The 25,825-nt window shown below is 39.8% G+C and overlaps 2 protein-coding genes across 10 annotated transcripts in view; one reads left to right on the forward strand and one right to left on the reverse strand.

The window, feature by feature from the left end:
- LOC131236944 (protein ACCUMULATION AND REPLICATION OF CHLOROPLASTS 3, chloroplastic) overlaps positions 1-7,519 on the forward strand; it is a 57,222-nt gene extending 49,703 nt beyond the window's left edge. For 5 of the 6 annotated variants that reach the window (XM_058234490.1, XM_058234493.1, XM_058234488.1 and 2 more), the window contains exons 15-16: positions 5,368-5,534; positions 6,924-7,247. In XM_058234490.1, coding sequence (XP_058090473.1) covers positions 5,368-5,534; positions 6,924-6,996 — 240 coding nt within the window. In that variant the 3' untranslated portion in view covers positions 6,997-7,247. Of the gene's footprint in view, positions 1-5,367; positions 5,535-6,923; positions 7,248-7,383 lie in introns of those variants that run through there. The other variant, XM_058234489.1, reaches the window with a different exon arrangement.
- Positions 7,520-8,640: 1,121 nt separating this feature from the next.
- LOC131236945 (uncharacterized protein At4g15970-like) lies at positions 8,641-22,208 on the reverse strand. 4 transcript variants are annotated; one of them, XR_009166950.1, is made up of 5 exons: positions 21,721-22,208; positions 18,246-18,611; positions 12,883-13,364; positions 11,815-11,943; positions 8,641-8,986 (listed from the first exon to the last, which is right to left on the reverse strand). XR_009166950.1 is itself a non-coding variant. In XM_058234494.1 (4 exons), the coding sequence occupies exons 1-4, from the start codon at positions 21,988-21,990 to the stop codon at positions 11,922-11,924; spliced, it is 1,140 nt and encodes a 379-aa protein (XP_058090477.1). In that variant the 5' UTR covers positions 21,991-22,208; the 3' UTR covers positions 11,804-11,921. The 4 variants fall into 4 exon arrangements, 2 of the variants coding, with proteins under 2 accessions (XP_058090477.1, XP_058090478.1); XR_009166951.1 differs by lacking the exon at positions 8,641-8,986 and adding an exon at positions 10,785-10,895; XM_058234494.1 differs by lacking the exon at positions 8,641-8,986 and having other exon boundaries at positions 11,804-11,943.
- Positions 22,209-25,825: the final 3,617 nt, after the last annotated feature.

Below are 25,825 nucleotides of genomic sequence, written 5' to 3' on the forward strand. Positions count from 1 at the left end.
CCACCTCCAAGTGAGGAATTCGTGAAGCCTACATAAATTGACTCATCACACTTACGACGTAGCCTATATTAAGTTGAGTAAGAGAAAGAGCAGCCCTTGTTTCAACACTACGGCCTTGGTATCGATTCTCAAGTTGGGTGTGGCTAACAGTGGGGTGCACTAACAATGGGGTGTGTACTAACAAGCTAACAAAAAAAAAAAAGAAGAAGAAGAGAAAGAGCAGCTTGCGAGCGAACCTTTGATGCATCGCTTTATTTATCACATCCAATTGATGTAACTACTAAGAAAAATTATTTGTAGGAGATAGTGGAACCCGTATGAAATTCATCTTGGCTACAGGTGCAAATTTTTCCTTGTAGTCAATCCTATATGTCCGAGTGTACCCCTTGGCAGCAAGTTTGACTTTATGCTTTTCAATAGACTCATCTGCCTTATGGTTTACCGTGAAGACCTATTTGCAACCCACTGACTCCTTTGGGTAAATCTGCCAATTCTCATGTGCCATTCTTTATTAATGCTCTCATTTTGTCCATGATAGCCTCACACTAGTTTGGATTAGAGATCACCTCTTGGACTCTAAAAGGCAAAGAAATAGAAGAAACCATCTTGGAATCTAGAATGCAAAGAAACAGAAGAAACCAAAGATAAGGTAGAATAATAGGAAGACGACAAGGTTGCATATGAAACAAACTTAGATATAGGATGCAAAGTACACCGATGCTTCCCTTTGTGTAAGATAATGGAAGCACTATCCTCAGAGGAAGAAGGAACAGACAAAGGAGAAAATTACCTGGTTCCAAGGAATTAGAATTAGCGAGTGGCCGCGTATTAGTGATTACCCCTTTTTGGCTTGTGTATACTTGCAATTCGTTCGCCTGTAAGTTTTGGCTACATCAATAGTAGTATTGGTACGCTACTTTGGATTAACTAGGACAACAACCGATGGACTAAAATGAACAAGAACATGAAGGGGATAAACTGGAGAAGGATGCTTCTCTTCCAACTCCCTAAAGCTCCCCTTGAAGAAATGCAAGATTATGGGAAAAGTAAAGCATGAACTCAAAAGAGGTGACATCCATGGTGATGAAACATTTCTTAGACAGAATCAAAACACTTTTATCTTTTTTGTGTGGAGGGATACCCCAGACATACACCCCGAATGGCTTTTGGATCTAACTTGGTCCAATTCGTACCCAAGATATGAATAAAACACACATACCCAAAGATATGAGATATAAAAAAGGTTGATCTAGACAAAGGAACTGATATGGAGACTTTAATTTCAATACCTTGGTTGGCATACAATTAATAAGATAGGTGGTTGTAAGCACTGCATCAATCCAAAAACATCTTGGAACATGCATACCTGTCAAGAGGCTCTGAGTAACTTCAACTAGATGACGATTCTTCCAGTCTGCCACTCCATTCTGCTGAATGGTGTACAGATATGATGTGGTGGAAGATATAGTACCTAAAGGAGGAATAAAGGCAGATACAAGGCTATTGGAGGAAAGGGGTTGTCCAGGACGGTTGAACTTCGTTGGTCTACCATGGATATCTTTACAAGTCTCCCGTATATGATGGGCTTTCCCACAATGGTCACAACTCAATTTACCCATCTCAGTAGGCACACTATTCTTCCAATTGGATCCTTTTCCACCCTCAGTGGAACCAGAAAAGACCTAAAGAGCTGAATGATCGCTAGTGGAATAAATTGACGACACGGCTTTCATTTGACTTTTGTCACTCTAAACCAGGGAATTAACTTTACATGGAAGCTCATCTCTTCTCAAAATCTGCGCATGGGTCAACTCACACTCGTAGTTCAAACCAACTAAGAAATTGAATATTCTATTATGTTTGACCTATTTTTGATGCCTCTCCTTTTCTGCATTACTATCCCATTGTAATAACTGATAATGATCTAATTCTTCTTATAAACCCTGAAGAGTGAAATAATAAATAGTTGAACTCCTCCCCCTGATGAATAGTCACAACTCCTAGCATAGCTGATAAATACGAGCAATATTCTGCAGCCGGGAACAAGTTCTGGCAACTTTATCCCAAACTTCTTTGGTTGTCTGCATGAACAAGAATCCTCTACTGATATGAGGTTGTATAAAGTTAAATAGCCAAGACATCACCTTTAAATTCTCTTGTTCCCACTCATCATACGAACAATCATCAATTGTTGGTTCCTTTACTCAGCTATTCATATATCTTATTTTCCTCGCTCGTCGATGTGCATCTTAGAAAATTGAGACTAATCAAGGAATTAGTGCCGTCCAACTTTACAATTGTGATCTGCACACTAGGATTGTCACCATAAACACCAATGCGTGATATGAAATGTGTGACACCAGTAACATTGGAAGTGACCTCTGAACCATTGGTAGTCGACATCTCCCCGCAAAAAAACACCTCCTTATATTCTGCAAAGTATAGCAAGAATACCGTCTAGAATTTTTTAAATGGCTTAAAAAGGAAGAAAATTAAATAAAAAATCTGACCAAGAAAGGGTGTACAGCGCCATTCCTTCACAAATGTCATCATAAATCTCTCAAATTGGTTCCCTTTATTAGCAGGGTTAGTTACGGATGAGGGGATGAAGGTTAGTAGTGGTTTTGGGGTGAGGGATGAAGTAGTCACTTGGTCTCCGTGCTTTAGAAGGAATCTAGTCAATGAAGAGTTTGAAGAACTTTTGCAGCTTCTTCAAATGTTAGAGAAGATTTCTCTAAGGTTATCAGAGGCAGATTCCATAAATTGGCTAAAAGAAAATTCAGGTTTGTTTTCAGTCAAATCCCTTTATTGATCTATAACTGAAAGGGATGGTTAGCTCCAACATCTTGGCTATGGTGTTAAGGTGCTCCTTTGAAGGTGGCGATCTTTGGTTGGCTTGTTGGGAGGAGTAGAGTGCTAACTATCGATAACTTGCGGAAGAGGAATATGATTCTCCCTAATGTTTGTCCTTTGAGCCACAAAGATGCAGAATCAATAGATCACCCTTCATCCATTGCATTTTCACAATGGAGGTTTGGACTTATTTTCTCCGGCTATTAGGGTTTGATTGGTTGTTTCCGAAATCGATAGAGGACTTCCTATTATCTTGGCAGGATGGGGGAGTAGGGAAATCGGGGAAAAGGGTGTGGAAGCTAAGCATGTTAGCAGTTCTGTGGGCTCTATGGTGGGAAACGAATGACCGGTGTTTTAGAAATAGAAAGGGAAGTGTTAAAGATTATTTCAGGAAGGCGATTCTCAGTGTAAAGGAGTGGGCGGAACTGAGAAATCCTAAATCCCATCTTTAGGTGGTGTGTTGGGAGTTTGCTTGGTTTTTGGATTGTACATTTGTATATTTTGAGTCTTTGTATAGCTTTGGCTTAGGCCTTTTTAATGAAATATCATTAGTCTCCAAAAAAAAAAAAAAACTCTCAAATCTCAAAGGAATGAAATGATTTTTGTTTCTAGAGGTGCTAATTGATCAACCATATCAAACCAATGTGCAATTCCACAAAAAGATCCAAGTAAAACCCAAAAATCGTGAAAAAATCATCATAGTTCTTATAAAATCACTCTTCTAAATACCATACTTTTCTTCTTCATATGACCATCCGATGGTATATTGCTGACATTACCCATACGGCATAATGATGTCATCAGTGGGTACCCAAGAAACATCCGTTCGATGTAGAAAGAACACAGGTGCTTTCCTAGCGTTCTGATACCAAGAAGAAATAAAAGGGAAGATAACCAGCAAGAGAGATGAAAGAGGAGAGAAGGAAGGGAGAAAATGAGAAGTTTTAGAGAGATTAACCCTAGGTGTGTCAGCCTCCCTATTACTTATCATAAGCAACTTTGGAAAAATTACAAACACCCAGTACTCGGTAGTACAAAGAAGACAGTAGTACTAGTATCACAAGAAAGCCCTTCTAACCTCGTTTCTCAACACAATATGATCTCTCTCTCTCTCTCCTCTCTCTCTCTCTCTCATTACTTTCTCGATTTTTCAACTGAGATCTGGAATCCTAGAACCACATACATGGCTCACACAAGGAACATAATAGCTAGTCCAAGATAGCATGGTCTGGATAGCTTATCAAAGACAACAGACCTGGATGGTCTGTGCCAATACAGTGTGCATGCAGCATGCAATTATTTGGGCTCATAAAATGACAGGTTTGCAAAGTCATTGCGGACTGGAGTTTGAGATTGGTGGTTCGTGTTTGAGAGTCATTTCTTGCGGCAGTGACCGCTTTAAACTGCATATGATTGGTGTGTGGGTGTGGGTGCCCTTGGTTGGCCTCATCAACACCTCATTGGATATTGGATTTCCAATTCAATTCAATGGATAAGAACCTATCCATGGAGCTAACATAGTATAACTCAATTGAGACAATATCTACGTTAGGACTGTTTAATTCCACATCCCCTGTCCGGCTGTCCCCTAGACTCGGGGTGCTACCTCTAGTGCTTCATCAAGTTGAATTTTTATGAAAGTTGTGAGGGCATACAGGCGTCTTTCATGACCATGAAGATCATATTGTTGAGATATGTTAGCATTCTGTTTTTAACAGGAGGCGGCTATGTTGGAAGCGAAGAGCTTGCAGTCGGATCTATGTTGCTGACATTGCTTCCAACCATGCATTATGAAGTTGGGTTGGCTAGCAATTATTTACATGTGGTCAAATGGGATAGGATTTCAGATTTGACTCAGAATGGCATTGATATTTGACATGATTACTGACCCTATGGTGCATCTCTTCTGGGCATTGTTATCCACCAAGGTGTAAACATGGTAGTGTGGGGGCTTGCTTAAATATGGGAGGGACGGACGGGTGTATCTCTTCCAGGCACTGTTATCCACCAAGGTGTAAACATGGTAGTGTGTGGGCTTGTTTAAATATGGGAGGAAAGGGTCCTTACTCCTGCTTGGGTGGTAGACTCTCAGGAGTTTCAACACCCGGTCAAGGGTTCTAGTACCCATAGGTGGTGAAATTCCAATAAGCTTGAGTGTGTGGGGTGTGTGTGCGAGTGTTAAAAAAAATATATATGGGAGGAAAGGAAGCGGAGGCTGGTTTTTCCTGGATGAATTTACAAGTCAATGAGGAATGTTATGCTTCAAACAATTCTGTTTATGTGACTAATATTTTAGTTGCCTTTTAGTTTTAATGCATTTATGCCTTTCTCTCTTTTCATTCAGCACTAGAAATTGTTTCATTTTCCATATATGAAAATAAGGACATACAAGCAGTCACTATCTTGCTTTTCATGTAATAAGTGAATATTCAGCCTGTGGACATCTAATGCATGATGTACTCCAAAGAAAATATTTTCTGTTACAGTGAACCTTATATTACTATATCCATGTAGGGTTGGCTCTATTTTCACACTGGGGATCGTTGGTTTGCAAACTTTTGGAAGGGAAAGGCGAATGGTGAAGGACGATTCTATTCGAAGCTTGGCAAGATCTTTTTTGGTAATTTTCAAGATGGATGGCGCCATGGCCATAGCCTATGTATAGATATTGATGGAACAAGGTCAATACATAAACTTGACTATCTTACGGTACTTTCTATTTTGTAGTATACTTATTTCTATTATCATGCCCTTTTATGTAATGTATTGAGTTCAATATTACTCAATGGACTAACATTGAAAGCTATGTTCCCTGGATTGAGTCTGTGGCTTAATGGAAGGCACTTTTGGCTTCAACATTGAAGTCCTGGTTTGGGCCCGGGTTATCTATCATGCATCATCATATATATAAAGCTTGTTCTTTTCATTTATTATTGCCACAAAAATTTTAAGAAATAAATTGGCATCTTCAAGATGTAGTGCTGTCATGATTTTGTATGTGCATATAAATACTTGCATCCACGCATATATACATATACATACGAACATACAAGCATATATATAATGGATTTATTGCTTTCTCTGCATTGGGTCTAACATGACTGCCTTTGCATGAAGGATTTCTGCTTAATGGGAGAATTGTTTCTTTTTTTTTTAACTCACATCCCATGGCATTAGATACAAACTGAGTATTGTCCTGTCCCACAACCTCCCTGTGCTTTCACATCACATTGCCAAAATGTGAAACTGTTCTATTTCGGCTCTTGCACTTTTGTTTGTCATCTTCCTCCAAGGAATGTACCAAATGGAGACAACTCGTTTAGTCACTTTCTCTCTCTAGAGAAAACCGAAGGAAAGAATAACAAGAAGTATTAGAAATTTAGGAAAACTTAAGCATAAAAGATGAAACTATGATTTCTTTTATCAGCAATAGTGCATTTATCTTTTACTAATATAGGAAAGAAGGAAAAGTTAAACACAAGGGACTGCCATCAGATTTGGAGGGAGAGTGGAACGTACATGCAAATCATCCTTCATATAGCTCTTACCAGAGCTGCATAAGGTGCCTATCCATGAACATGGGGTGCCTAAAAATAAGAATGTTTCTCAAATTGCCATAGATTTAGTCAGTAACATCGTGGAACTGCAAAGGTGGATTCTCACAAAATACTCATCTACAACATTTGAGAATCCCCTCTCCATGGACGGGAGTCCATAAGGATCTGAGAGCTTCTGTGTTGAATGGAACTAGAAGAGGCAAGCATCTCTAGGCATCATTAATGACTCCTCTATGAATCAGTTGAGAATCCAAGAATGCGACTGATTAGATATGTCCTGCTCCCTTAATGTCGGTTTCATAAAAAGTGCACATGGGCATGATTGTATGTTTCCAAACACCAGTTACTAATGCAGCAGATGGTGGTGCATGCACATGATGCCTTGATTGCCTGTACCCAAGAACATGAGATAGGCTGGCTGACACCATTTACATAAATTGCTCTTATCTGTTGCACAAGGTAACGTTCTTACCAGTCCCTGATTGCTTCTTTCTCTCAAATGTTATTTTACAGGTGGGCTGAGATCTGGGATGAGGGTGTGCTTGTAAGCCGTAGCAAGTTGGATGCAGAAACAGAGACCAAATAGAACTTTGTCAAGGTATCACAAGAAACATCCACTTTCCAAGAATTCAGATAATTTAACAAAATTGATGATATATATTTTTGTATAGGTTTTCTGTATTCTAGCCCTATTGCTTCTTTTTTTTCTTCTTCTTTTTCTTTTTCTTTTTAGTTTCTATTCACTCATGTCCAAGCATCTTCACCGCCCCGCCCTATTCTTATACATGATTTACTTGTTTAAAGTATTTACTTGCAATATATATGCTTTTTCCTTTTTTTTTTTTTTTTTTTTTGAGTTCATCTTAATGCAGCAGAGTACAATAAAACAGCAGAGCTGTCACCAATCCTGCAAACACGACAAATAATCATTAAATGATGAAACTTTTTGGTGATTGATCTGAATCTTCTACAGGGCCTTTATGTGGAAAGACCCTGATGATGCCGAGGGTTGAAGTCCATTATAAGGATGAAGATCCAGTTACATGCCACTAGTATGACGATTGATTCCATCTCTAGATGCCAAAATACATCTCCAATCAATTCAATAATCAACAAGATAAGCAATAGCAGTAGAAGAAAGGGATAAACATGCAGAACCACTCTACACATGCTCAATGGAGTCAGACCAAAGAGATTTCCTGAGTCATTAAACCATTAGGGTTTTGAATCTCATCACGAGAAACAAGAGATTTTTTCTTCTTTCATTCAAAACATGAGCCCAAAAATGAGACATCCAAAGCTCAAGTGGGCCGCATGGCAGGAAACAGTGAGGATTGAAAGTCCACTGTAGAAACATTCGTGGGAACACAAGTTTTGGATCAGGCTAGTATTTTTGTGTTTCCAGTTCATCCGAATAGGAATGACCTTATGAACGGTTTAGATAGCATATAAACATCATGGTGGACCCCAGGGAGGCTTCAACAGTAGGTATTTACCTACCCACTTTTCCCTGTTGGGCAGCCCACTTGAGTTTTGAATCTGCCTAATTTTTGGGCTCATGTCCTCCATGAGCTGGCAAAACGGCAGGTCCGGGTGGATTTCTCACAAACATCATGGTGTTTTGACCACAGGAACTTCAACTCCACGTCCCTTTTTAATGGTACAGCTGGCTTTTGTGGCCAGATTTGATTGAAGATAGCTTGTCTGAGTTTTAAAACACTGATAGGTGCAACAACCCATCATGCATTTTACAAGACAGGCTGTATCATGGTCAAGAGTAGTCTTGGCTTTAGGTTCAAGTGAAGTTTAATTCACTGCATCATATCAGAAAATCATTTAAAGGTTCATGAAAGATGTGCATTGAATTGGTGGTGACCCAATGTCACAGGACATCCACCCTATGCAAAACTGACCTGATGAGACCGTTGAGGGTGAACCATGCAACACGTGAAAGTGGACTTGTCTGGACCTGGCCACCCAGCTTGCTTCGGGCTGTGTGGATTGAAGCTTCACATTGGCATGATTTTTTATTTTTTATTTTTCAATCATGGCCCAGCTGTGTTAACGCTATTCTGCTGCATGACTAATCAGCCGGTTGGGTCAGGCCTAGGTCCTGTTCTTATTCCAGTCATGACAAAAAAATAAAATATGCTGTCTTGGAATTAAGCCAGGTTGATGTCACTCTACTTCTGTTATGTAAATTAGGACCATCTATAAGGTGGGCCAAATGTAGATGCAAATTGACATGACCTGGTTATTTTTTTCATCAACAAAGCCGACTAGATTGGACCGACAGTCCAGCCCCAATTGATATCCATTCCCACCAAGGTAGGTCTGCACTTGATGCCTAGACTCTCAACTGAGCCTTTAATAAACCCGACTTGATATTTTAATAATTAAATTTACAATGTTTCACGCATTCAAATTTGAAAGTGTATAGAAAAAGAAGAAGAAGAAGAAAGTTCGCTTACTTAAAATACTGAAAATAACACAAGCCACTTAGCTGCAGTGGGTAGAACACTTGTTTGGTAGATGAGGTCGGCTCTTCGAATGTTGTCTGGGCTCCCAATCTGGATCTGTGCATTACAAGTCCCACAGTTGGTCAGTCATTTTGTAAAGTGCATTTCTTCTGTGCACGTTTGGGGCTTATAAGCCGAATGGACCCCCTCCCTCATTCATTTATTTATTTTTATCTTTGCATGTGTGGGACATAGAGCAGCTTATTCACCACCTCTTGAAATGGCCTGGCAGTGACACCCCAACTGTTCACGTGGCATCGTTTTATAGAAATCCAAACCATCATCATCTACTTACCTCCGGAATTTGGACCCTCAACCATCGGAATTGATGGTTGACTGCTTTTTGAGGTATACTCCATCCGCCAGTTCCAATTGGTGCCTGAGTCCTGAGCGTGAGGAAATTAATCACTTTCAAGTACTACCCCCCTCCCCAACTCAGAACACGCTGGGGGCTATGCGGGTCTTGATGTATGGGTTTATCAACACTCTACATCAATTTTGCCATATAGTTTTTAGATATAAAGCTCAAAAATGAAGCAGATCCAAGGCTCATGTGGACCACACAGTGGAGATGAACAGCTTGGATGGCAAATAAACATCACGATGGGCCTTGGGAAGGTTCAACGGTTGGCACCATTATCTTCCTGTGCTTGAATCTTGAATCCGCCTCATTTTTTTGGCTTACACCCTAAAATGATATAAATTATATGGCAAAATGGATGGACCATGTTGATAAACCCATAAATCATGGTGAGGGGCCCAGCCTGTTCCGAGCTCCGGACAGGCAGGTGCAGTACCTAATCTGCGTCTTTTAAATGACGGTCGCTTATCATACAAGCCCAGCTGTCTTTTCCCAGGAAGCATGTGAGTTTGTCTCGAAGGCGTTTTTAAAATTCCCGAATGCCTTTTAATTAGATTTAAAACCCCTTTGGATGTAGGGCTGAAAAGGGGTAAAGATACCGATATGTAATAGCCCAAGGAAGTCAAATATAAGTCAGTTGAATACTTTACAAAACCACTTAAAAATACCCCTCAAAAAAAATCCACAGCAAAGCTACAAATCCTTGAGCATTTAAACAAAAAATTCCCAACTTCGACAAAATTTCAAGATAATTCCATATCAACCTCATCATCCATGCAATAGAGGTTAACATCATAAAATTTAACATATAATATATTAATATTTAATATTTTAGTTTAAAATATTAATTGGATAACTGGATGCGCATATAGATATCGTAATATTCATAACCAACCTGCCGGAAGCAATTGGGTATTTAAAAAAAAAAAATTAAAAAAAATCAGATAAAAATATGATATCCATATCCGACCTTTTCAGGTTGTAGTTAGACAAATTGGCTAAATGGGATATAATATTCATATCCAACCGGGTTAAAAGTTGAGTAATCAGGTAAAAATCTGATATCCATATCAGACCTTTTCAGGTTGAATGTATAGGCTAATTCGCTAAATGGATATATCCATTGCCCCGTTGATCGCCCTATTTGGATATCCTTGGCAAGTCACAAGTTATCGCAAGCTGACAACCTAAGAATGGAAAATATTTTGGCCATGGCAACTCTAGAAGAGATTAGGAAAAGAAAAGGTATGGACTGGTGTAACAGCTAGTGATAATAGTTTGCAAGAATCTTTATTGAAATAATTAACGTTTCCAACTAACCTCCCTCGATCCCAATGCAATTCATGCATGAAAAGGGTCTAGGAGGGAAAAAAAAAAAGAAGAAAGAAAGAAAGAAAAAAGAAAAGAAAAGAGGGCAAATATATACAAGTTTTGGAGTAATATTTACTATTTTCCACAAATTTTCTATTCTCTGCCAATGGGCACGTATGCACAAAAAAATAATAATGAAAGGAAAATGAACAAGAAAATAAGAAAAGCCAAAAGCAGCAAATGATCTGCAGCTGAACCTCCCCTTCAGAAAGGAGGAAAAAAATAGTTCTGAATCTGCAAGTTTTAGAAATGCAAAATGTCAGATTGAGATGCATGAAACGGCCACATTTGTTTGTAGCTGACACACTTCAAAAACACACCCAATAATCATAACGTCCTGTATGTGTTTGGGTTTGGATGTATCCAAATCAGATAGGTTGAGCAGGATATGCAACCAAATCATAAGTGGAACAGGTAATCTGTTTTGCTGTGCATTTGAAGCAACCGCAGAAAGAGGTACCTGCACATGCTCAGGGCCAGAGGGATGTATACAGAGTAAAGTTTTAAGCCAGTGTCTCAGGTATCATATCGTTCACCACCAACACAGCTCCGCATTGCCCCCGTATCCAGTTTTTCAGGTTGATATGGGCCAACATGGCCATATGCCATATCATTCATCGGCAATGTGGGTATGCCTCGGCAGTATGTACCAGTTTTGGACAATACTTTAAACCTTGAGACAGCCAAAACCATTGATGGGCCTCACATGCACAGCCCATGCGCCAAGAACCCCAAAATTGAATTGTCCAATCCATATAAGCATTGGCCTTTTTCAAATGGTGTGATGTGCGTTGCTATTTTTTGCCCATCCATTGAAAGGCTTTCGATTATTGGTTGCATGAGCTGATGAAACTGAAGCCCACAATATCAATTGTTTTGATCACAAAACCATGGGCCCACTTTTCCCCACTTGAAAAGAAATCTAAATTGTACAATCTTTTTGACAGCACTGTATAATCCCTCAGGCAGAAAACTGGAAACACACCACACAGATTCTACTTATCACTGTGTCTAACCCAATGGATATGATGAGGTTTGAACTATAGAAGTGCTGATCTTTTTGCTAAGCCTACAAGCTGACCATCCATCAGTGAAGTATGGGAATCGAACAAATGCAAATATATTCCAAAGAAAACTCAAGCGAAGAACTTACCTTTCTACAAAAGATGGGACCCGTAAACAAGCCAGGTATGTATACAAATTGTATGGGAATGGCAAGCAATTAGTCTTTCCACATGCAGCATCGTCTCTGGGAAAATTTTAGTGATGGAATGAAGAAAGGCTGGACAGAAAACGACCACAACAGAAAGTATTAAGAGGCACACTAAATACAAAACTTTTGCCAAAACATCCTGAAAAACAGTAGAATAGAATGAGCTATGCCATATCAAATAGAAATGATCCGGTGCATGGAAAAGCTCCGGTACATTCGCATTTTGGACATGTGGGTGGTCCATATCATTGATCTCAACTGCCCATATGCTCAGTCCACTCTTCTTCAACCATCCTTCAAAGAAAAACTAACAACAGTTGAATTGCCTAACCATTCATTCAGTGGCATGCAAAATTGATGCTCAAGATCATTTGCAGAAAATCATGACCGCCTGATCATCAACCTGCATCATCCATTTGGCAGGCCCTAACCTACTGCTTGTGGTCCTAAAGAATAACCTTGGTTACACCTACGTTTTAAAACTTGAACCAGACCCCATCATCTTTGCAGCAGGTTCAGTGTGATCAGACCCTTCTCATTCATTTTAGCCTGGAAATCTACTTAATTTGAAACAATCTGCCTCTACGAAAAGCAAAAGCGGATAGACTCATTGGTTTACAGATGGTCATAGATCTGTGGACACCTAGTGTAATCTTTCTTTCTACTTTTAAGAGTGGATGATACTTGATTGAACCTATTTTCTGGTGAACTGAACCATTTGCGACGCCGGCTCCAGTCCAACAGTCAGGTCAGTTCCAGGTTTTTAAAACATTGGGTTAAGCAATGCCAGCCATCTGGTCTATTAGTGGGAAAACAGATAGTGATATAAAATAGGGCAAGACAAGGTTGCTGAACCAAATGGACTGGTGTGCTCGATGATATCGACTAATGATGTGTTCAAATGCAACTAGGTGCACTGGAAGTTCCATATAAGGCACCGGAGCATTTTCTCATCTCAAAGAAAAAGCAACACTTTGAAATCTCCTTTTAGCTTAGTATCAAACTTACCTGCAATTTTGCGGCACCCTCCAAGATGATAGCGGCGATAATTTTAGACTTGGTGACAATGACATAAACCTTCTCCAATCCTCGAGCATAATTCTCAGATCGTGAAGTTTGCTATCAAGACCGTAACAACAGTTTGCATGCATTGTACAGACTTTATTCAAATCTCTGCTTGGCTCACAAAGCCCACCAAAGAAAGCAGTATCCAGAAATTTTATTTCCAGTCCTATTTCGCTGATGAATGGATCAAATTTAATAACGTTCAGCACATCCTGATCGTGCAACCCAGGATGGGCCTCCCTCGATTCATACCAAAACTTGTAGAACTGTATGGTTTGATTATTGGACTTTACATAGTTAAATCCTCCATTGGGCCTATTTTGTCTACTAGCAGGGTCACCGGAGAAGTGATCACATGCTATCTGGAAATCTGCATCCGCATAAAAGCGGGGAAATGGATCCCGAAACCACATGATATCAGCATCCTGCAGAAAAGAAGTGGGGAGAAGCGTTGAAATGGAATACTGAACAATATAAAATACAAAGCATAATGGAGACATTTTATGTTCTTTGAAAGACTTCAGTAAGCTGCTAAGGAATGGGAAAAAGATGATAGTGAGGGATAAAAAAGCAGAACAAGAATAACATGTGTAAAGCACAATAGAGGGAACATGTTCTTAACATGATTCACTAACACTGCTAATGAAAGAAGTGAATGGGAAAACAAGAGGATATGCAGGTTTGTAGAAACCAGAAAAAATCGCCTGGAAGTGATGCACCAGCCAGTCGCAAGCCATATGGTCAATGTTAGGTGAGCAGCCAACCATAGAACTGCCAAACAATCATGAGATTTCCTATCCCTAGAGACAATGATTATGAGAGTGAATGAAAGAGAAGATGATACACGGAGCTATAAAAGACAGATACTCTCCTCGAAGCGATGTGCCGACTGGTGGCGGGCCCGTTAGAGTAGGGTTGGAAACAGGGCACACGTTTCAGTTCAACAAAAATTTCAGCATCTGGTTGTGTTGACCCAAAGAAAAAATGTGATTTTTTTTTTTTTTTTAATTTTGGCTTTTGGATATCAAAATCCTCAAATCTCCTCTCCATCTCTCAAAAAATAAACGCAAGGATTTTTAGTGGGAAGGGCCTTTTACATGTTTTAAAAGCATAAGGGTAAAAAACAAGATGAAAAAAAATGTATAAAAAATAATAAAAATAAATTTTTTTACGTAATTTTGGTCAGTGATTGCAGTATCAATAGTATCGGTGGCTGATACTAATGATATCGTACAGCCAATGTGAAACTGAGCTGCAGTTGGGAAACTTCCCAGTATTGGTCAATAAATCGCGACCAATTGAAGATTGCGGTATTCTGAAAATATTGCCATTATAAGTTTCTTGATATCGTCAATATGTATTGCACATATTGACGATATCACACTTGTGCCAGTCCCTTTCTGAAAATTTTAGAAATTTCACCAAAATTACAATTAAAATTAAAAAAAAAAAAAAAAATCAATTTTCTCTGTTTTTTGTTTTTTCTTTTTGGATTTCAACCAATCCTTTTCACTTGTTTGGGATTTGGGTGTGGAAATTAAGATTGGAGAATTTGTGGTACCAAAAACCAAATTGGTTAGCTTTTGCTAATTTAAATTGCTTTCTCTTGTATCAATTGCTCAGAATCTATGGGATGAAATTAGTAATCCATGATTTTACATGTTTTGCATGCTCAATCATCAATTTTGACTTCCGATTTTCGAATTTAGAAAAAAAAAATAAATGGAGAATTTGGGGAAATTCTAAAAATTTTCCGATTTCACCCATATAACTTGCAATTAGAATGTGGAAAAATCATGTGAGAGTGCTTGGAGGCTAATCTATAGATTGACGGAACTTTTTGGAATTTTAAATAAATATATTTTTAATTAAAATATCAAAAAATAAATAAACATTAATTTTAAAACGATCACATTGGCCAGATGTTATTTATCCCCTATATTTATGTACTCATGAGTGTATGCTGATCTTAACATAACATTAGCCACACTCATTTATTTATTTTTTAAAATTTTAAAAATTAAAAACTAAATAAATAATTTAAAATTATATTTTTAAATAAATGAATAATGCATTGTAGAACAGATTTGGCTTTTGAATATATTGGTTGCGTTATCAATTTCATACATGCTTCTACAATTTAAATTATATGAACTGATTTTAAATAGTTGCGTCACTTATATCATATAACACATAGTTAGGACCATATACGAAGGAAACTTATCATGTGTACTTTTTTGTGTTCTTTTGAGTTCTAAAGTGTGTATTAATGTCTTTTTTAACATCCCCTGAATTTTTATTGAAAAATTCGACTAATTTCCCAATGTTCCCAAAAACAATGATACATTATGTGATATATGTGATGTATGCAATATTTCCCATGCACGACCTGATGTGTTTCCATATCCAAGGGGTGCAAGTGCAATACACGAGTTGATACCAATGCTTAAAACATTAATTTTTGTATAAAAATGAAAGGAAAAAAAAAAAGATTTCTAATGTAATTTTGGGCCCCATTTACACAATCCACAATTATCTACACTCAATAGGATAATCATACGATACATACAATAACCACATGATTCAATTGCAATAAACTAGGATTTGCAATTTGAACCTACAATTCATATTGTGTGGTGTGCAATACGATATGACTCTATATGATTTTGACAACATTGGTAACGAAGATAACCCTAAACTGAAAGTCTAAAGACACCTTGTCTAGCTAAACATCAGCTTCCAAATTGCAGAGGTCTAAAGATACCTTCTCTACCTGAACGTCTGCTTTGGATTTAGACCTGCAAATTTCCTCACCTCATCCAAGGAATTCAGCCTCCAAGAAGAACCCCTAAAGTGGACACACTTCAACATCCCAATTGCAAGCAATCTCTCTTCAAGTGGGGCACACGTATAAAGTAAATATACAATCCGTTATCTTTAAAAAAAAAAGTAAATATCTATTATTTCCTTTTCTTGCACTTTCTTTTTGCTTTTTCTAATTTATGTATCCGGGTTAGGAGTGCACATTCTCTGATGCCGATCATTTATTTATTGCTCAACAATCAATTGTTCCACATGGCAGATCCCAGAGAACAATATGACATTTGTATTGAGTTTTGAGAAGCATTCATGGACATCAAATTCCTGAAGCAAAATATTGTTAGTGCACTATGCACCTCGTTTGTCAATCATGTGAGGAGCTCTTGGAAGCAGAAGACTGAAGACACAATAGGACATGAGTATCAAGGAGCAAAGAACCGGTATATGAGATGCCTTGGTGACCCTAACCCTTAACCCAAAATAACCCTAAACATCTAGATGATCGTGGCTTAATAGGTACACCTTGTTTGATCATCCCTTAGCCTTAGGAGCATAATTGGAACATGATAAGGCTAGGAGAGGTGCAAAATTGTTGTAAACATACTGCCCAAACAACAACTTTCGCGTGGTTCTTGATCCCTTCGAGTAGTCCTCGAGGGGTCTTCGATGGCATTGAAGACCACTCAATGGCATCAAGTATTCGTCTCAGATCTATCCAGCAAGTTGTAATAATTTTATTTCAGTTTCTTGATGGCATTAGGTCCCATTCGATGGCATCGGGTAGAAGAGTGCAAACTGTCTAACATCTTCTCTGCTGGAATCTTGAGATTCACGATACCATTGAGGATAAGCTTGATACCATCGACAGAGCCGTTTTTTTACTGTTGGAATTCGATTCCTTTATATAGGGCATATGGACGTTGGGCATTTGGATGCGTTTTTTGTGCAATAAAAGGATAAGTGATTCTACATTCATATCCCACATCCTATACCTCTAACCCCATTTGTTCCAAATCATTTTCCTTTGAGATTTTCACTCTAATGAGGATTCCAACCTCCACCTTGAAGATGATCTTACTCCACCATTTCTAAAGATTAAACCCAATCTTATTGGCATATCCTTTGCCTAAATCCTCCAGAAGACTCATATAGGTGAATCACCTAGGATGACAACCTTCACATAAGTAGTAAAAAATTTAACCAACCTCCCTTGCCTTGGTTACCTCATTGGCACATCATATGAAAGGAAAACGACCGTAGGAGCTAAAGCAACAGCATCAACATTCGAGGAAGCAATTGCGGAGTGGATTCAAGCACAAAGGAGCTTTGAAGAAGCAAGTAAAAAACGACGCTATAAGGGGCTCAATCCGACAAGTTATCAAGTATGGGTCCATATATTTTTTCCTTGTGTAGGATTGAGGCTAAGAGTTTGTGACCCAAACTTAATAGGTTTTTGTGTAGGATCTATACTCTTCTGTAAGGTTGAATTCACTTGACACGAGTGCGTACGTATTAGTCTCCGTAGGAGCCTCTGGTGGGAGTAAACATAAGTCCTTGGACTATGATCAAGGTTGTTGGTTAGCCAATAGAAAACCAACTGAGTATCCAATAGAGCCTTCAGCGGGAGTGTACGTTAGGTTCTTGTATAGGACCTAGCTCCTTGTGTGGGGTTGTAAAGGTTAGAGGTGAACCTGTTGAAAAACCTTCGATAGTAAATATTGATATACTCAAGGGGAGTGCGTCCATCGGGAGTGGAGTAGGGACACCGAACCACTATATATGCTTGTGCTTGGGAATGATGTTTGCAATTCTATTCTTGCTTATGTGTTGATTAGTTAAATCAAACGAATGCTTAAATTAGATTGTATGCTAGGCACCTAACTTGTAAAGCACACACAAGCATATTATCGTTTAGAGACTAGTTGCTAGAATTGGCATATCTATTGTAGTCTATGTGATTGGACTCACTATTGGCTTGGAAGCCTTAGTGTTAAATTGTCTTACTTAGTATAATTGGTAAATTAGTTTAAGTTGGACAATTGTGTTTTAATCGGCATAATTTTTAATTTGTCATATTCGCTCCCCCTCTAGGACATAGCCATTCACTCATTAGCTCCGCCAAGCTTCCGCACGCATAGCCTGTGGGCCCACGACATGCAATTTCAAATATAATGGGGACTATTGGTAGTTCAAGATGGTCATGATGTATCAATATTAAATATGGTAAGGTTATTTCCCAATTGTCATGTCTTCATTTTTAACAAGGTAGAAAAACTAGAAGAAATTGCAGATAATGGGCTACTCATAAAACTGTATACATTCTTTTATAAAAGGTAACAAACATCACAATTAACCATGCCAACATAATTTCCAACTCAAATAAAAGGTATGCTCAACATTGGTAAGAAGCAGTCTGCTCAATTATAGGCATTCATAATCTCAGGCTCTGGATACTGTTCAAGATGAAACACTGAAAGATTGCTTACCGTGAAAATGAAATTGAATCCCATTTCAAGAACAGACCGTAGAAAATCTATTCTTCTCCACATCATTGTCAAATAATCAGGGGTCATGAAGTACTTCTCTCCAGAGAAATCGACACCTTTGGTGGTAAGAGCAAAACAATAGCTATGTATAGACAAGCATCGAGCATATGCCTTTGGATCCAAAGTAACAACCACCAAATGGTTCAAAAGTCTGCGTGTGTGATAGCCAATTCGGAAACTTTCTAGAAAGAGGTCAATAATCGAATCTGTTGCTGCCCATGCTTCATTCAAAGTAGTCAATATAACTGTTCCGTCTTCCATGGCTGCTTCCTTCAAGATTCTCTTCAGCCTGACATCCTCACTATCCTACAAACGTTGCACTACTTAATTACCCCAAAAAAAAATGTGTATGAAATTGATCACAGCATTCAATCCCCCAACAGAGTAAACGTTAAGAATCACAATAACTACAGAAACAGAAATGCCCAAGACTAGGTTAAACTTCAAAGAAATGAATATTGTCAATATGGAGGATGCCCCACAAATGGACTATGGGCCATGGCCCAGACTGTTGAGGTGAGGACCCCAAAGTGAGATGGAGAATGCCCATAAATCTTTCGATTTGGAAGGTCCTGATCATCCAATCCAATCATTGGCCTCTTCTTCCAGATCATTGTTGCATTCATTTCTAAGCCATCAATTAAAATCTGCCAGTCAAAGGGCTTACACTGTTACAATCCAAAGGATTTTCAGGGTGTCACTCTTTCACCTGAATGCCACTAGGATGAACGGCCTGGATCACCAAAGCAGGAGCCCCACACCTATGGACTGGGTGCATCAGGACATTGATTAAGTCAGGAAGCATCAAGACACTAGTTAAGTCCTTATGCATTGGTACTGATCATTTCTCCTATTTTAATATTAGGACAGAATCAGGAGGTGGGCCCCACTTGATCTGCCACCTCATATTATAACTAAACCAGGAAGGCTCAATTCTCATCATCCTCCTAATAGGACAGCTCCTGGGAAGTGGAATTCCACTTCACTTCTGCTAAAAGAAGATGATTAAAAGAGGCAGTGGGTCATCAATGAAATCCTGGTTTTTCTTTAGTGATCATCGTCTAGATGCTGAATTTCACGTCTCATCAAATCATGTGGTCAAAAATATTTTTTTTTAAATAAAAACAAATTTTAACAAGGGAGCTGGTAAAAAAACTAAGGACTGGACGCATCAGGACACTTCTTAAGCCCATATACATCGGTACTCATAATTCCTTCTATTTTAATATTAGGACAGAATGAGGAGGTGAGTCCCACTTGATCTGACACCTCATAATGTATTTAAACCAGGTAGGCCCACCTTCTCATCATCTTCCTAATGGGACAGCTATTCCACATCACCTCTGATAAAAGAAGAAGAGAAAAAGAGGCAGCAGGTCATTAAGGCAATCCTAGTCTTTCTTTACTGATCATCATCTAGATGCTGAATTTCATGCCTGGTCAAATCATGTGGCCTAAGGCATTTTTTTTTTTTTTTAAATGAAAATAAAATTCAACAAGGGAGCTGATATTTCCACCCCCCAATTTTGATTAGATATGCCCAACTCGCCCCTTGACCTGTGACCTCATATTATATCTAAACCAGGCAGGCCCACCTTCTCATTATTCTCCTAATGGGACAGCTATTCCACATCACCTCTGCTAAAAGAAGAAGAGAAAAAGAGGCAGCAGATCATTAAGGCAATCCTAGTTCTTCTCTAGTGATCATCATCTAGATACTGAATTTCATGCCTGGTCAAATCAAGTGGCCAAAGACATTTAAAAAATAAAAAAATAAAAAAGAAAAGAAAATAAAATTCAACAAGGGAGTTGGTATTTCCACCCCCCAATTTTGATTAGATATGCCTATTTCCTTGTCCTTGCTTACTTTTGCTTTATGTTGATTCTCCATAAAAGTTAAAATTAACAGAGGAAAAGTCTCTGTCAAAACATTGAGGGAGTAAAAATAAATCCACACCTGTGCATGGAACTATAGTAGGCAAGGATCCATGTTACACCTATTTTGAATGTTCTAAAAGCAGACCCAATTTTGTGGGCGGGTCAGTCCAACCAGTCCGATTCGTTCAGGCCCAATTCCCACCCAGAATCTGCTGTTAGCCTCATGGTTTAACTGTTTGAATTTTTCAGTAGAAATCATGTGTTTGTAATGATGATCCAGCCTGGTTTTGTACTCCGTTCTGGTCCAAACAGTCTGACCATCTGATCCTGAGCAGGTTTCCAAACATGGGAGCGGATTAGGCGTGGCCCTAGCCTCATCCAAGAGGGTGCAGCCCATACCATGGGGCCCACCTTGATGTATTTATTCTATATCTGCGCTGTCCATCTGTTTTTTTTTTTTCAAATCATTTTAGGGCATGATCCCAAAAATGAAACAGATCCAAAACTAAGTGGACCATCCATAAGAGCCAGTGGTGATTGACCATTAAAAACCTCTTGTGGGCCACAAAAGTTTTGGATCAAGATGATATTTGTTTTTGCCTTCCATCCAGGTTTGAATGACCTTATCAACAGGTTGGATGGCAAATAAACATTACAGAAACATTATGATGGACCCTAGAAAGTTTTAAATATTGGGGCGTTTAATCACTACTGTTTCCAATAGTATGGTCCACCTGACATTTGGATCTGCTTCATTTTTGAGCTCATGCCCTAAAATGATCTGGAAAAATGGATGGTCTGTGTGGATATCGAATACATACATCAAGGCGGGCCCCACGCTAAGGGCCGCACCGTCTTGGGTGATGCCGGAGCTGCACCTAATCGGTTCCCTCCAAACACCGCCCATTTTAGTGATATCAGTACTGGTGATGTACGTGCACCAATCTGGACCGTCAAAACCATGGGCCCCATTGTGGATGGAGGAGAACAAACCCCAAACAACCTGGATCAGATGACAACAACCTAAATGGTGGACATCAATGGATAATTTACAATGAAAACGGGCAGCAGTCCAAATTCAATGGGAAAAATCGGATGGTCTATTGAACTTCCACAACGGGGCCCATGATTTGCGGCTAGGATCTGCGTTCATGTATACCACTTGTGCCGTGGATGATTCTAAAATTCAGAATTTTGTGGCAGAAAACACACTCTAGCCTGGCCGAAATAGAAAAATGAGAAATGATGCCCATACGCAGATGCTAACATACGCTGAGGGGTTGCCGTATTCAGCGAAAAGAATTTTAAAACCCTAACCAGCTTGCTAACCTGCACCAGGGTCAGCCTGCTAACCTACGCTGGAGTTGCAGGATTCCAGCTATCAGAAAATAGAACGAGAAAGGAGGATCCTTCCAAAAGCGAAACTCATCGACTCATAGTTGCTAACCTACATCAGGGTTAGCTCGCTAAACTACGCTAGGATTACAGGACTCCAGCAATCAGAGAACAGAAGGATCTTTTCAAAAGCTAAACTCACCGACTCGCCGTCGCCTCCCATTGCTAGAAAATCGGCGATTACGCTCAACGGATCGCGACTCTCCGAAGAAATGCTGTCGGCCCGAGACAGGTAATCGATTGGGTGCGCAACGCGGTAGAGGACAACGCAAGGAAAAGCAACGGCAGCGAGGAAGAGCAGAATCGTCAGAATCCGGCGAAGATTGCCTGAATCCGACACGGTTTCATGGTTTTCGGGCATGGTAGAGAGGATCTGTCGTCTGAAAGAGGAGCGAAATGCGGCTCTCTTCATTCAAAGTAGGGAACTTTGGTCTCCCTAGGACTTTTATAGAGAGAGAGAGAATCGAAACGGATACCGAATCGGAACGATATCTGGTGAGAAACGGCAACTCGGATTTACGGAAATCGATTAAAAAAACGAAGATTTTATCGGGTTTTGTTTTTGTCGATTCGAAATTCGAAAACGAACAAAGATTAGTGGATTCTCAAGCGCGATAGTTACAGTTGCGATTTTTATGTTCCGAAGGGAAGATAAGGAACAACCATTTCAGCTTCCAGTCCGCGGCTCTGCACGCGCCAAACAAATATGGCTCCATACGTGCCCTCTCCGGCACACGTGTACGAGATCCGGTGCGTTGTCCGAATTGAGCCAGCGCCTTTGGAGGAAGGGGAGGTATCAAGCCTCGTGCCTCCAATGTCATCACTGACGATTTTGAACCGCTCATTTGGGACCGGAATCCTCTACAAAGTCTTTTGGAGGAAGCGCGTGCAATATCTGAGCTCTGTGGGGTCCACATTGACCTAAGAATGAAATCCACTCCGTCCATCAGTTTTAACACCTCATGTTAACCGTCAATAACGAAAATCAATTTGATCCAAGCTCAGGAGAGCTACACCACGGGAACAATGTAAACTAAACATCGAAATTTATACATCGCGGTCCACTCAAGCTTTAGATCGAGCTTATTTTTGGAGCATCTTTTCACCCTTGTGGGTCTCACCTGATTCAACGGGTTGGATGTCATGGGGGACCTAAAACGTTGCTGCTAGGGCCATCCACATCCCCATCCCCACTATTCCCTGTGGTATGACCCACCTTAGTTTTATATCGGCCTGATTATTCGGCAATCCTAACATCAAGTGTCGCAACTGATGGACAGAACCATGTCACACGTGGACCCGGGCTGTTGCACGCTATTCCTACAGTGTGTGCTGTAGAGGATTTCCGTCCATTCATTTAATAGGCCCGACGCCACCGCCTCCCCGCACATAGGAAATTCCCGTGTGGGGCCCGCCGAGATGTCCTTGAGAAATCTACACCGTCCATCAGTTTCTCCCACTCATGTTAGGACATGATACTGAAATAAGTTAGATCCAAAAACTCAAGTGGACCACACTAGTGGCTATGGAACGCCCACCGTTAAAACATTTACAGGGTTACAAAAGTTTTGGATCAGACTAATGTTAATCCTTTTTTCAGTTCATCCCTGTTAGAATCACCATATGATGGTTTGGATAGCATAAAAGCATCATGGTGGCCCTGGGACGGTTTCCATGTTAGGCATTACCATTCTCATTTATTTCCTATAGTGTGTTGTACTTAAGCTTTGGATCGGGCTCATTTTCCAGATCGTAACTTAAAATGACATGGAGAAACCGATAGACGGGGTGGATTTGTCCTTAACATCTCGGTGAGCTCCATGTAGCCTCCGACCTCAGAACCTCATGTGGGCCCGGCGGCGCGGTAACTCGCGTCCCATCGTATTGATGTAGGAAGGCTCGACTTCGATGTGACCGTCGGGGAGTATTTTAACCATACGACAATGAGACAATCCAAAACGATCCAATCCTCCGAACCAGAGCGCGGATTAGGTACTACCCCCGCCTGTTCCGAGCTTGGGGACAGGCGGAGGCTCTCAGGGCAACTGAGGGGCCACTATGATGTGTGAAATTTATCTAAATCGTTCATTCTATTTTACATATCATTTTAGATTATGAAATCAAAAATAACGAAAGTCCACTGCCCAAATGAACCATTCAATAGGATTTAAATTCTTACCATTGAAAATTTCATAGGGACCACGTGAGTCTTGGATCAATATGATATTTGTTTTTTTTGATTCATCCAACTGTATATTATTCGTATCAACAGGTTGGATGGAAAATAATCAACACGATGGACACTAAGAAGGTTTCAATGGTGGGCGTCCTTAATACCTTTACTACCTGTGGTGTGGTCCACCTGAGCATTAGATCTGCCTTATTTTTTGTTCAGAAATTTAAAATGATATGGAAATATGGATGGAGGGTGTGGATAAAAATCATAAATCACGATGGCCAGCTAGTGGATCTCGGAGCCGCTGCCTGTCCCGAGCTCCGAACAGGGGTAGTACCTAATCCGCGCCCTCATAACCATCCGATCCTGTTACAAGAAATGGACGCAGATTGGCTACTACCCCCTTCAGTCCGGACTGCTGCAAAACCCTCTTGCAGGAAGTTCTTGCGCTCGGAATTTAGGTGGGGCCACCTTTACGTTGGTGAGAAATTCACCCCGTTCATTCGTTTCGCGGCTCCTTTTTAGGATATGTGTCCGTCAATAAGCTGGTTCCAGGACCTAAGTTGGCTGCATCATAGGGAAAACGAGGCAAGACCCTAGTCGTGTGAGTTTAAATATAGTAAAGTCCAATGCTCAAGTGGACCGAGCCATAGGAAGCGGCGGTGATAATGAAACTCACCGTTAAAACTTTCGGTACCCACAGTAATATTTTTTACTTTCAACCTGTTCACAAGGACACCTGGGCACCGTTAAAACTTTCCTTACCCACAGTAATATTTATTTTACATTCAACTTGTTCACGGAGATACCTAGACCTGGATGAAGCGAAAACACATGTTTTGTAACTTTTGCCGCTCACAAGAAGATTTGAATAGTGGGAGGTCAATTCCATTATGTGGTCCATTTAGCTTAGGATATGCCTTATTTTTTAGTTCATAATCTAAAATGATACGAAGAAATGGATGGATGGTCCACTGTGATTTATGTACAATTTATACACTCTATCCATCCATTTTACTGAATAATTTTAAGGCTTGATCCAAAAAACGAAGTATATCCAAAGCTCAAATGAACTACCACATGGGAAAAAATGTGAATTGAATGTCTACCATTGAAAAAAATAATTTTGGGGCCACAAAAGTTTTGGATCAAGCTTATATTTGTATTTTCCCTTCATCCATGTCTGTGTTATCTTATGAACAGACCTGGATGGCAGATAAACATCACTATATAGCCTAGCAAGGTTTCAAGGGTAGAAATTATTATTCCTGCTGTTTTCTTGGGTATGGTCCACTTTAGCTTTGGATATGCTTCAATTTTGGGTTCAACTCCTAAAATGAGATGGAAAAGCAGATGGACAGTATAGATAAATCACACACATTCACGGTGGCCCTAACAGAGTTTACTTAGTACAATAAGAGCCCACTCAGTAACTCAGTCAGCAGTCCAATTTCATGGTCCAGGCGAGGGCAGGACTCAATCCGCCGAGAAAAATTAGCTCTGACCAGTCTTTAAACATCCATTCAATATGCCTCACTGTGGATAGCTTGTGACTGTGAATAAGTACTTTGGTTAGGTGATTCCAACCATTTGATCATGGCTCATGAAAAACAAACATTTGTAATAAAATGACCATCCATCAAAACGTTAGAATCATCCTATCAGCATGATTTTGGCATCATGGCCTCCCAACATGGCTACTGGCCTGCTCAAGCGGGGAGCGGGTTTGGTGCGGCTTGGCCTCACCCCAAACGGTGCAGCCCTGACCATGGTAATTGCAGTAATGCCCACCATAATACCGGTTCATAAGGTGACACAGACCTAGATGAATAGAAACAATAAATATCAGCTTGATCCAAAACTTTTATCACCCATGAAAAGTTTTTAATTCTTAATCACCACCATTTCCTTTGGTATGGTTCACCTGAGATTTGGCTCTGTTGCATTTTCTGGCTCATGCTATATAATTTGTTCTTATTCATTGGAAGGATGGTACATGTGTTATGTTCAATCTATTTTTTTTATCTCTCCACGAATCATATGCTTGTAATAGTAAGGACATAATTTTCTC

The sequence above is a fragment of the Magnolia sinica genome, chromosome 2, assembly GCF_029962835.1.
Source record: "Magnolia sinica isolate HGM2019 chromosome 2, MsV1, whole genome shotgun sequence".
NCBI classification, from domain to species: Eukaryota; Viridiplantae; Streptophyta; class Magnoliopsida; order Magnoliales; family Magnoliaceae; genus Magnolia; species Magnolia sinica.